General features: G+C 45.5%; 1 protein-coding gene across 1 annotated transcript in view; it reads right to left on the bottom strand.

Annotated features, from left to right (window-relative positions):
* Positions 1 to 1,190: 1,190 nt before the first annotated feature.
* Positions 1,191 to 13,346, bottom strand: part of DECR1 (2,4-dienoyl-CoA reductase 1) — a 173,397-nt gene continuing 161,241 nt past the window's right edge. The window contains exons 9-10 of the mRNA XM_082258792.1: positions 10,864 to 10,926; positions 1,191 to 1,577 (exon numbers count right to left, since the gene is read on the bottom strand). Coding sequence (XP_082114918.1) covers positions 1,518 to 1,577; positions 10,864 to 10,926 — 123 coding nt within the window. The 3' untranslated portion in view covers positions 1,191 to 1,517. The remainder of the gene's footprint in view (positions 1,578 to 10,863; positions 10,927 to 13,346) is intronic.

Below are 13,346 nucleotides of genomic sequence, written 5' to 3'. Positions count from 1 at the left end.
CAATTTGGACATTTTCGCTTAAGGGTGTCAGTGGTTTAGACATTAACGGCTGTGTGTTGAGTTATTTTGAGGGGGACAGGAAATTTACACTGTTATACAAGCTGTACACTCCCTACTTTACATTGTAGCAAAGAGTAATTTCTTCAGTGCTATCACATGAAAAAATAGAATAAAATATTTACAAAAATGTGAGGAGTGTATTCACTGTTGTGAGATACGATATATATATATATATATATATATATATATATAAACACACACATACAAACACACACAATAAAATATTTTCTGTTATGGGGAAATAAAACACAAGACTGAAGCTTTTCCTGGAGTATTATTAAGTAAGCACGATGTAATTTGTACGAAGGTATTTGATACAGAAAATGTAATTTTCCCACTTATAGCTTATGTCTTGTGGTGGCTTATTTGAAAAATCTAAAACCGTGGAATAAAAACCTACAAGTCTTAATAATGACAAACTATGATGGAAGATGCATTAGCAGGGAGTTAGCTAGTTTGTAAAGAAACAATCATAAAGTCCAGTTTCATTTTTATAGCATTTTATTAGAGGGAACCTGTCACAATAGAAATAATCGCTGCCCGTTACTTTGTTTTTGTTGAGACACTGTGCCTATTCCAGGTCAGCGACTCTTCAATTAACAAAGGATCAGGATGACATCTCCACAGCCAGCACCTTGAAATACTGTATGTGTCAGTTTAGTGAAGTAGGACTACATTATTTAAATAAGATTCATCATTTTCTAACTGCATCACATTTCTTTCAATTCAATATAGGCTTTATTGCATTGATCAGACAAAAGTTAACACGCATAGGGGTCGATTTACTAAAGGTAAATATACTGTACACTGCCAGTGCAGTTACTCCAGAGCTTAGTAAATGAGGTAAAGCTTCACTTTGCAATAAATACCCAATCACATGTACAAGTAAATTAAAAAAACGCATTTATGATTGGATGATAGAAATCAGCAGAGCTTCCTCTCAGATCTAGAGCAACTGCACTTGCGGTGCACAGTATATTTGCTTTTGTTAAATCAACATTATAGTATTTTTTTAATTGCAAGTTTTTCCACAAAGATTATAACAGGTTATTGTTCTTTCACGCATCACTAGCTTATCAGTGGTGATGACTGTGGGGTTCAATGAGATGTCCAAAATGGACGGCAGTATTGGGCGATTTGAGCTGGACATAGATATCAATACATGATAAAATTATGATTTGTTAGAAATAAAGGCTTTCAATGGTTAAATATCCATTTGCACAACAATTAACAATTCTGACTGGCCTTTTAAAGTTTAATAATACCAAGATCTAGGTGAACGGATTTTAAGATCAGCAAAGACAGCTCCTGACAGTTCCTTTGTTAAAAGTAGTGTAATTTTGGTTAGGCCTATTGTACAATCACAGTTTTGCATGGTATGGGGAAGTTAAGAGTCATTTTAGGAGATAAACACAAAGCTCTTCTTTAAGAGTCCATGGAATCAGCACAGAATGTGCTTAGGAACCTTTAGTTTTCCGGATTAATTTTTCCATTATATCCCATTGTTCTTTTGTTACCTGTGGAAAAAAGGCATAAAGTAAAAAATAAACACATTATATACACGCCAACCTCCTGCAAGGTTGCATAAAGTCTTGTGATGCTGAAATTATTACAGGAAGAATGACTGTATAACCTTGCTAAGATTAACCCTACTAAGCTGCTAGCAAGACTGCCAAGTAGCCTTCAAGACATGCTAATATATTCAGATGAAACTCTTGGAATCCTGAAACTACACAAATCTTGACTTTAATTTACAAAGCAGAACTCCAGCATAGGGTCTCATAACTTATTGTCAGTCAGACAGCCCATCTATCATGCTGTGACCAAAAGTAATGGGCAAGAGCCTGACTTTCTGAGCTAAAGTCAACATTTACATAATGAACTTCCCCAGATTCATGGCTTCTGGATCGCTGTTAAAGACTTTTCAAAAGGGTACAGACAGGCACCTTTAGGTATCTGGTATACTGTTCTGCTACCAGTCCAGCAAATTTCATCTAAACACAAGTTTAAAAAACACTGAGATTTTTTAAAGCAGCAGTATGCCAGAGGTCTAAAATGGCAAAACTTCAGCAAGGCGTCTCAATTTTCACTGGAATTTTCAGTTCTAGTTTTGCGCATCTGTAGTAATGATCAAATGTTAACCACTTCCCGCCCGCCCTACAGGCGATTGACGGCGGGAAAGTGGTTGCATTATCCTGACCAGACGTCATATGACGGCAGCAGGATAATGCGCTCTGCGCGCCCTCAGGGGGCGCATTGCGACGATCGGTGATGCGGCATGTCACACTGACACACCGCATCTCCAATCTCGGTAAAGAGCCTACTGATGTAGGCTCTTTACCATGTGACCAGCCGTGTCCAATCACGGCTTGTCACATAGTACACAGGAAGAGCCATTGATCGGCTTTCCTCAGTACGTGCCTGACAGGCACGAGTAAAGGAGAGCCGATCTGCGGCTCTCCTGACAGGGGGGGGGGGGGGTCTTCACTGGTAATCAGATCATTGATTACCAGTGCAGACCCTCGGGGGGGGTGCCACTAGAACCACCAGGGATGCCCACCCATGACCCCAGGGATGCCCACCCATGACCCCAGGGATGCCCACCCATGACCAGGGATGACAATCAGGGCTCAGGGAGCCCACCAGTGCCCTCCTCATCAGTGCTGCCCACCATTGCCATCTATCAGTGCCGCCCACCAGTGCCCATTATTGCCACCTATCAGTGTCCATTAGTGCCAGTTAGTGGCGCCTATCAGTGCCCACCAATGCCGCCTATCAGTGCCTCCTCAACAGTGCCTGTCAGTGCAGCCTCCTCAGTGCAGGAAAAAACGTATTTACAAAATTGTATAACAAAACAAAAAAATTTTTTTTTTTTTTCTTTTTTTTAACTTTTCGGTCTTTTTTTATTTGTTTAACAAAAAAGAAAAAAACTTGCGGTGATCAAATCCCACCAAAAGAAAGCTCTATTTGTGGGGGGAAAATGACATAAATTTGGTGTAGGTACAGTGTTGCATGACCGCGCAATTGTCATTCAAAATTCAACAGCGCTAAAAGCTGAAAATTGGCCTGGGCAGGAAGGGGGTGAAAGTGCCCTGTATTGAAGTGGTTAATGATAAAAAAAAAAAAAAAACACACACACACACACACACACACACACACACACACACCTATAAAGAAGATACTCCTGCATGTGAAACAAACTAGTGCACTATGGGCTCTTTCACATGCTCGGTAGGCGGATCCGTGCTGCTCAGCAAGGGATCGTAAACACAGATCCCCGCTGAGCAGGAAGGTGACAGCTCCCTCTCCGCTCTGTGTAAATAGTGAAATTCCCAATGAAAAATCCAGGAAAAATTGGTAATATTCGGTGCAAACATACATAAACCAACCACCTAATGTTCCTGCAAATGTTGCACTTAAAATGCACAAAACAGACATGACATATGTGATAAGTAAAGAACAGACAGAAATCAAAACAAAGAAAACTTGTCTGGTGAAAAGGACATTCAAATATCCATCACTAAAAAAAATGTCCTTTTCACAGGACAAGTTTTCTTTGTTTTGATTTCTGTCTGTTAATCATTTATCACATATGTCACATTAATTTGAGCATTTGGAGAAGCATTAGTTGATTGGTTTAAGCATGTTTGCACTTAATATCAATTTTTCCTGGATTTTTTATTGGGAATTTCACTATTTAATCATTTGTGGTTATGTTATAGGATTTAAATTAGTTTTAGATGGAAAACGGAAAAAGGACATCAAAATACTTACCGTAATTTTCCTTTCCTGATGGACTCCATACGTTCGGGTAGGCCCCGCCTCCTCTCCTACCCTATAGGACCCCACTCCCATAAATCTTTGCTCCCTTTCAGCATCCGTGTTCTGTAACTAGCCTACTCAGGAATTGGGAGGGGAATCCTGCTGCCATGGAGTTCATCAGGAAAGGAAAATTACGGTAAGTATTTTGATATCAATTTTCCGTTTTCCTGACAGACTCCATGGCAGCATACGTTCGGGAAATAACTCACTATACACTCCCGGGTGGGAAGATGCTGAACAAAAAAGCTTTAATTGGTACCGTCAACTGACAGCACTTGAAGACCAAAATTAACAGAGGATAATGCAGCTGGTTCAACACAATAATGAGAAAGAAAAGTGTTGATAAACGACCCGGAAGCTGACCCGGCAGATCACATTAGAAGCGACATGCCTAGAGACTGCCCATGACGTGGAAATGCTTTGAGTCGAATGCGCCAAGTCCTTCGCTCTGTAGGTCCATTGAATGGCCTGGACAATCCAAGCAGCTATCGCCCTGGAAGAAGCACGCATTCCTCTTTTCTTCCCTTAAAGAAGGACGAAGAGAAAATCCGACTGTCGAAAGGAGGATATGGATGCCAGATATTGTTTTAAGGTGTTGCCCACATCTAGAGGATGGACTGGAGTCCCTTCATCAGTCCTGAAGGTGGGAAGGACTATTATCCGTATTTTCGTGAAAAACGGAGGTTACTTTGGGATTTGACCCCAGCATAGGGATTAGAACCACTCTGTCTTGGAAGAAGGTCAAAAAAGGCTATTTTTATCCTAGGTTATGAATCTCTGAGACTCTCTTAGCGGAGGTAATAGCCACCAAAAAAATGGATTTTTGTAAAATCTTACCGTAAAATCCTTTTCTCTTAGCTCATTGACAGACGTAGTCCTCGGTGATACACCACCTTCGGGTTATGTTGCCTCCACAGGAGCAGGACTAGACAGGAAATTAAAAAGCTCTGGCCACACCCCAGGGGCAGTCCCAGAGGGTATATCCTCTCTCTCTCTGCCTCAGCAAATCAGTTATGTGAAAAAGCAGTCTTTAGAGATTTTAACCCAACTCAAAAAACAGAGGGGCGGGGACTACGTCTGTCAATGAGCTAAGAGAAAAGGATTTTACGGTAAGATTTTACAAAAATCCATTTTTCTCTAGCGCTCATTGACAGACGTAGTCTTCGGTGATACACCACCTTCGGGACGTCCCAGAGCAGTATCACAACTGAGGGGTGGGAAAATGGAAATCAAATCCCAATCTAGAAGGCCCAACCGGTGCCAACTAGAAGTTTACAATGCTCATCCTTAATGATGAGACTCAACAAAAAAAGAGAAAAAAATTTTTTTTTTTTTTTTTTTCAAACAGAAAAAACCCTCGAGGTAGACCACCGGTCTCCTCAAATTGCGGCCTGCAAAACCTTGCGGCCAAATGAGGCATCCGCCGATGCCGTCACATCAATTTTATAGAACTTTGTAAAGGTATGTACCGACGACCAGGTGGCCGCCTTACATACCTGGACCACTGACGCCTGATGGCGAAAGGCCCAGGAAGTACTGAGCGCTCGAGTGGAGTGCGCCCTAACAGGGAACGGAGGACTCTGACCCTTAATAGAATAAGCCTGTACCACCGTTTGTCTAATCCATTTGGCAATGGTCGCGGCAGATGCAGGCAAACCCTTTCTGGGGCCATCCGTGATCACAAAAAGTGAATCCGTCTTACGGAATGATTCCGTAGCTTTCAGGTATACCCTGATTGCCCGAACCACATCTAAGGAATGCAACGCATGTTCCCGATGATGCTTGGGCTGAGGACACAAGGAAGGTAGTACAATATCTTCATTCAGATGAACTGATTTGCTGAGGCAGAGAGAGAGAGGATATACCCTCTGGGACTGCCCCTGGGGTGTGGCCAGAGCTTTTTAATTTCCTGTCTAGTCCTGCTCCTGTGGAGGCAACATAACCCGAAGGTGGTGTATCACCGAGGACTACGTCTGTCAATGAGCGCTAGAGAAATACTGTCTTCAGCGTAAGCTCTTTGACTGAAAGAGAAGCCATATCAACAGAAGAGAAGAAGTCCAAGACTAGAGGGAGATCCCATTTGGGGAATCTTGGTCTCCTCTGGGGCCTGAGCCTGACTGCGCCCTTGAAGAATTGCTGGACTAGCTGATGCTTTGCTCATGATATTCCGGTAAAGGCCGAGATGGCAGAGACTTGTACCCGGAGCGAGCTGACCGACAGAGAGAGATCCAGGCCAGATTGCAAGAAACTCAGAACCTGCTGAACCGAAGGTGCGTTCACTGAACCAGATCCAGGAGTATGATGACTTATGAATTTGGACCAGATCCTTTCATAGACCCTATTGGTGCTACCCCTTCTGGAATTCATGAGTGTAGGTATTACTTCCTCTGGGCATCCGAGGGCCTCCAACCTCCCCCTCTCAAGAACCAAGCTTTGAGGTGCAGACGTGCAGGACATGGATGCAGAGTAGGACCTTGTGACAGCAGGTCCGGTATGAGGGGCAGGGAGATTGGATCCCGGAAGCTGGGGAGAGAACAGTGGAAACCAGGGTCTGTTGGGCCAAAAAGGGATTACCGCCAAGATTTCCACCGCCTCCATTCTCAGTCTCCGTAGGAATTGGAGGATTATTGGCACTGGCGGTAATACATAATCTGTTCGAAAATCCCAGCTGTCTGTGAGGGCATCTACCCCGAACGCCTGAGGATACCGAAACCTCGCATAGTATTTCCGAAGTTTTTTGTTGCAAAGAGGTCCACCTCCGGAAACAACCCCAGGGACAGAATCCAGTCGAACACTTCTTGATGGAGAGACCACTCGTTGTCGAGTTTGTATCTGGAAAGAAAGTCCGCTTCCACGTTCAGTATTCCTGGAACAAAAACTGCCGAGAGATTGGCCAGATGTTGCTGAGCCCAGGACCTGATTGGCTCCGTCTCCTGGAGTAGAGACAGGCTGCGGGTCCCTCCCTGTCTCCACATATGCCACCGCTGTTGTGTTGTCCAATCTGAGCATAACTGAGGCTCCTTGGATCAGGTGGCGGAAGGCTTGAAGGGCTTTGAAGGCAGCCCGCAGCTCCAGGATATTGGACACTACTCCGCGTGCAGGAAATTCCCATCTGCCTTGTGCCACTTCTGACAGACAGTGGGCTCCCCAACCGGTACTGCTGGCATCGGAAGTTACCGTGATCCATGTGACTGGAGCAATGGAATGGCAATTCACGAGATTCACTCGACGTAGCCACAAGGGAAGACAGCCATTCATGAATGGGGTTAGATGAATGAATTGTGACATGCTCTCTGATGTCCACTGCCGGAGAAAACCCCTCTGGAACGGTCTCAGTTTCCACAAAGCCCACTTCACCATGGGGGCTGTGGCCACCAGGGTCCCTACTATCCTCAAACACTGCCGAGCAGTGAGACGGGAGGAGGCTAGGGCGAGAGCCACTCTGTCTTGAACCACTGGAATTTTTTTCCTCGGGCAGAGATATGTACATTGCCCTTAGGAGCACAAGCAATTGTGTGGGTACCAGGTGACTCTTCGAGGTTCAAGATCCACGCGAAATCTTGGAGAGTTGAGGTCACTTGTTCTAGATGCAGAAGTAGTTGAGACCTGTCTTGAGACAGGAGGAGCAGGTCGTCTAGATAGTGGTGTAACTTGATACCTCTGATCCTGATAAGGGCCACAACTGCCAATAAGGTCTTGGAAAACGAGGCAATGTTGAAAGCCCGAAGGGGAGACAGGTGAACTGCATAGGAGCACGTCCCAAAGCGAAGCGGAGAAACCGCTGAAATTCTCTCGCTACTGGAACATGAAAATACGCATCCTTCAGATCTATGGATGCTAGCCAGTCTCCTGGAAGAACTGACTGCTGGATCGTGATTAAGGACTCCATCTTGAACTTCTCGGATAGACGAGGTACGCAAGGTCTATCACGGGCCTCCAGGTGCCGTTTTTCTTTTGAACGAGGAAGAGGGGCGAATAGACTCCCTGACCTCTTTCCGCATCTGGGACTGGATCTACGGCCTCATGAGCCACCAAGGTGTCTAGATAGGAGAGAAGAATCCTCTTTCTCTATTGAAGGAGGAAGAGATGTAGTGATGAACCTGGGCCTGGGAACGTTGTTGAAAACCCAAGAGTGCCCTTGAGACACAATATAGAAGACCCAGGGATCCTGAATCGAGGCCGCCCAGATATCCCGAAAGTGGAGCAACCTGGCTCCTACCGGGGATGCCTGGGCAGGCCCAACCTTAAAAAGATTTGGTGGCCTCCCGGTCACCGGACGAGGTACATTTGGAGCCCTTCTGGAAGGCGAATTGTCTTGACTTCCATCCTCTCCCGTAGCTCTTGCCGGTCTGTAACTGCGCGCCTCCCTGGCGCGGTTTGGGTTCTGCTTCCTTGGAAAGGTGCGCTTCTGAGCACCTGTGCGTTCATCCTGGGGGAGGAAACCAGACCTACCACCCGTGGCCCGAGTTATGGCCGCATCTAATTTGTTCCCAAAGAGGGAAGAACCCTCAAAGGGAATCCGGCACCATGCCGGTTTAGATGCAGCATCAGCCACCCAAGGCCGCAGCCAGAGGGCGCGTTTAGCCGTGACCGATGATAACATGACTCGGGCCAATAGGCGAATGAGGTCTATAGACGCCTCCCCCAAGAACCCCACAGCCATCTTCAGCTCTTGAACTGGAGAGCTCTGTGCTGTTTCTTCTGAGACTCCTTTAAGAGTTTCATCAAGGCCATTGATCCAAACCTCCATGGCTTTTGACACAGTGGCCAGGGCTAAGGCTGGTTTGCAGGCCATGCCTGCTGTAAGATACACTTGCTTGAGGTCGGCATCAATTCTCCTCTCCAGAGGATCCTTGAAAGACACCGTATCTTCCATTGGAAGAGTAACGCGTTTCACAAGCCGCATTACCCCAGGGGTGGAGATTCCAGGTGCTTTACTTCCTCCTGTTTGAACGGGTAAAGCTTCGCCATTTTTGTGATCATGGAGTTTTTTCTCTCCACTTTGCTCAATTCCTCAGAGATTATATCTCCCAACTCCCTTAGGAAAGGAAAATTCAAGCGTTCCTTGCATAATTGCTTGAAGAAATTTGCTTTGGGGGGGGGGGGGGGGGGGGACTGCAGGATCCTCCCAATTAAGAGCTTCCCTTACCGCCCTTACCAATGGGGAAACCAGATTGAACTCAAATCCCAGACAGGACTCATCCAAATCAGACTCCGAATCTGAAGGAAGGATGGAAGGGTGGCTGGGCTGGGAGGATTCAAAAGGGTCTTGACCCAGAATGTCTCTTTCTGGTGAGCGAGACTGCCCAGCTGAAGTACTTGGGCGGTGGAGCTCGGCGAGGGAGTCCTTGAGGACTCTGCGCACTACATCCTCAATGTGCTGGTCCAAATTTTCCTGTTCGCCCGTAGCTTGGGCATAGCAGGGATTACAGAGGGATGTACCTTCCGGAACCGGAGTCCCACATCCCCAGCACTTCCCATGCGGACGCTCTGAGCGGCCATGATGCTTAGTAGAGGAAGACTGGCCCTCACACCCCTGACTATGGTGGGGATTTACGCCTGGACCTAGATGAGGAGTGACGGTGTTGCGACTTTGAACGCCTGTCTTCACTGCGTGCATTGAGCTGCTGTTTAGACCTAGAAAAGCTGGAGACAGACAGAAAAGGCATAGAAGAGACAAATTGCAACATATAGATGCAAAAAAAAAAAAAAAAAAAATCTAGTAATCCCCTCACTGCCCAGCACATACCTGGTATGAGCGGGCTGGCCACTAGGGGGTGGAGACAACTCCATACTTAGGCAAAAAAGACAAGTCTGTACTGACTGCATTAAAAGAAAAAGGTAACATTTAGCATAAAATCACCCCACAGACCTTACAGGGGGGGGGGGGGGGGGGAGAGGCATCCAGGATCCCTTACCTTAGTACACAAGCCGTAAGTCTGGGGGAGGCTACCTTCCTGCCGACCTTCCCACCAGCTCCAGTCATTCCAGCAGTTTAAATTTGCCGCCCCGCGGCCGCTACGGCGCATCGCGCATGAACGAGTGACGTCACTTGTCACTCCCACGCATGCGTGCCGAGTCTGACGCTCAGTGCAGAACGCCACGGAAGCCGAAAGTGGCAGCCGCAACCGCGGCCAGACCGGGAACAGGAGATGCTTATAGAAGGTAAGGGGAACTGGAAGGAGCACAAAACACATACAGGGGGCACCCGGCTGTACTATGGAGCATACTAACGATACCCAGAAGTAGACACAAGAAAAGGAAAACAATTAGACATAACAATGGCACACAATCAAAACTTTAGATGAGAAAAGAATATGGGTCCCATAACAGGGCTTACCACCCTGCCCCGAGCAGTGACGGGTCCCAGGAGACGCAACACCTTCGGGCAATAGTAGGCCACCTGCAGCAACTGGGCTCTCTCGGCTAGACCACCAAGCTCCTGCCCAGGGTTTCTTCGATTGCCCCCTCCATATCCTGCTAAGAGCAAAGGGCTTAGCGGAGGCTCCATGCTGACCCAATCCTGCTTCCAGTATATAGAACCGCTGTAGGAACGCATCACCATATGCATGAGGAGGACAAAAAAGGAACAAAGATTTATGGGAGTGGGGTCCTATAGGGTAGGAGAGGAGGCGGGCCTACCCGAACGTATGCTGCCATGGAGTCTGTCAGGAAAGCTAGTTTTTTTTTTCACTCATTTATTTTTCTCCCGGTATTCAGGGAGTCCTAGGTGCTGCAATCTTTAGAGGCTAGCGCATCCTTGATTTTTTTCTTTTTTTTATGCCTGCATTTTTCTTTGAAGGCTGTTGTGGGATGAACTTTGCATAACTGGCTGTTCCAGTCATGTACATTTCTGCAAATGTGTTTTATGTATACATAAGGGAAAGCACAGCAGTAAAGTTAGACAACAAAAGAAAAAAAAAAGAAAAGCCAGATGGGGACAACAGGTGAACACAAGCAGAAGAAGAAAGGGCTAATTACCTTCTGCAAAGCATTAAATTCTCCAGCCATATAGACATATTCACCGCCATCCATTCTTATGACCTGTAACAGAGAGAAATATGAAATTAAAATATTAAACTTAAATATGTTAGTATTTTTGGGTGAACGTTCTTTTTCTTTTTACGCAATCTCTTTTGTGCCCAGAAATCACTGATGCGTAGACGTCCAGGCATCAGTGTCCGTAAACTCAATGACTAACTTGCATACCTAAATCGTTTATATATATATTTATTTTTTTGCCCTATTGTAAATCAATTTATGCATTTTTTTTTTGGCGAACACCCAAAGCTTTATATATTATATAACCCAATTTAAATTTTATCTTAGTTCTACAGTACAGGACAGAGGACTTGTATTTATAAACCATGAGTTATATGCTGCTACCTTTAGGTGATTGGACACTGACAAAAGCTTTGCTGCCCCCCAGAGAGAAAAAAACTTTCATAAATCCCTACTCACTCCTTGGGAATTCAGTTTTTTTTTGCTAGTGTCCCTAGGTGATGGGCCTCTTCTTCTATAGAGAGGTTTCTAAACCATTCTTTATTATTTTTTCTTAGTTACTTTGACTGACAATTCTATCGAGATCCAACTGCTTATTGCCTTTAGGCTTACTAGCCATTTCTAGATTGGTTACCTTCTTTGTACATCCTGGGAACTGGACCTGGACCCTGCAGCAGTAGGGCTGGCCTTTGAGGTTTGGGCACTAAATCCTGCCTTTGGCGCTCACCTTGGCATGCAATAGTATGAATGTAGTTACCTGTGGGGTGCTATACAAGTTCAGGGCTGTGGTGCATTCCTATGGCACCCAGAGTTGGATACCTCTTCAGGTGGTATGCCTCCTGTGAGGAGTGAAGTCTGGTTCTAGCCAGGAAGATGCAGCATGTATAAGGTAAGACAGGTTTCCATGTTTTTACATATGGGGTGTTGTTCATTTAAGGAGTTATCCCACTCTGTAAAAGTCTCCACTACGTTGGTGGTAGGTAACATTTTTATGTTTACTTTTTAAAAATTTGGTGGGTTGTTTTGCCACTCTGCATTTTTACCTGAAGGGTGACATAGTTGCAATTTACCTTGCGGGTGATGCACTTTCACCTGCTATTTCTGCAGAGAATACAAGAAGCATGTCAGCTGATTGCCCGACTGTCTGCTTTAACAGTGATAGCTGTTTCTCTGAAACAAAGCACAGTTATATATTGACATAGCTTCCTCATCTAAATTTTAGCTCTCTCTCAGGCCCACAACAGGCACCCTATCTTTTTAAAGGCAGATTTCACTGCAATCTGAGTTCTTGAGAAAACTCTCTGCCTTTCTAGAACACTTGGTCTTCAGGGTCTAAGTGCCGGTTCACGCTAGTGCGAATTCGCAGCCTGTTCCCGCATCGCATCCGCACAAGAGGCAGTTCACACTGCCATATGCGATACCCAGGGGGTGTCAATTAAATGTTAACGACACCCCCAGATTGATCGCATATCGCAATGCGATCTGACAGTTCGCACAGGATCGGATCGCACAAGTGTGAACCACTGTGCGATCCAATCCTGATGCGTCTGAAAAAAAAAAAGGGTCCGTGTGTCTTTTGTGCGGGTGCAGTGCGATTTTCAGCCATACAAAGTGTATGGCTGAATTCGCATCCGCACAGGAGATCGCATGTAATTCGGAGCGCACTGCTCCTTAATTACATGCGATCAGCGCACCCACAGTAGTGTGAACCGGCACACAAAGTGTATGGCTGAATTTGCATCCGCACAGGAGATCGCATGTAATAAAGGAGCAGTGCGCTCCGAATTACATGCGATCAGCGCACCCGCAGTAGTGTGAACCGGCACTAAAAGCACATCTCTCAACCACCTGAATCTATTCAGGAGTAAGACCCTGACCTCCCAACTCCTTTAAAGCATATATTGAGGAAGGATAAGTGGACTGAGAAAGAGGATCCTGCAGAGGAACTTCCACCTCCTGCATTGTATGAGAGATAAGCCAAGGGTTCACACAATATTCTTTCTATTCTGAGCTCTAGCTGATGCGGGGATAGCTAGCCTTTGTTGAGGCTGAGGAGATTCTGGTGCTACTAGTCAAGCATCTTTGGGCACAAACCAGAGGTGAACCCTGAAGACATTTTTTCCTTGCCCATACAATTAACTGTGTTTTGCATGAGAATTGGCCAAATCCTGAAAAAGTATTCCTCCCTCTAAAATTCTTTGCAGAGTTATATTCTATGGAAAAGGAGCTTAAAAAAAAAATAAATCTGTTCCAGCAGTGGGTTCTACTATTTCTGTTCACAACCAGTATCTCAATGTTCCTGGGAAGGATGTTCCCTTCTTTAAGAAGTCTGATAGAAGCTTAAAAACCCTTAAGGCAACCTTTGCTCTCGTTGGTCCTGCCTTACAACTGGTTGTTGTGGCTATGTGCAATTGTAAGACTGTTGGTAACTTGACTGTACAAATGAATAGAGTATATATCTG

The sequence above is a fragment of the Pelophylax lessonae genome, assembly GCF_965119305.1.
Source record: "Pelophylax lessonae genome assembly, chromosome: 5".
NCBI classification, from domain to species: Eukaryota; Metazoa; Chordata; class Amphibia; order Anura; family Ranidae; genus Pelophylax; species Pelophylax lessonae.
Note: the sequence above shows the minus strand (reverse complement) of the source record. Positions and strands in the feature narration are given on the sequence as shown.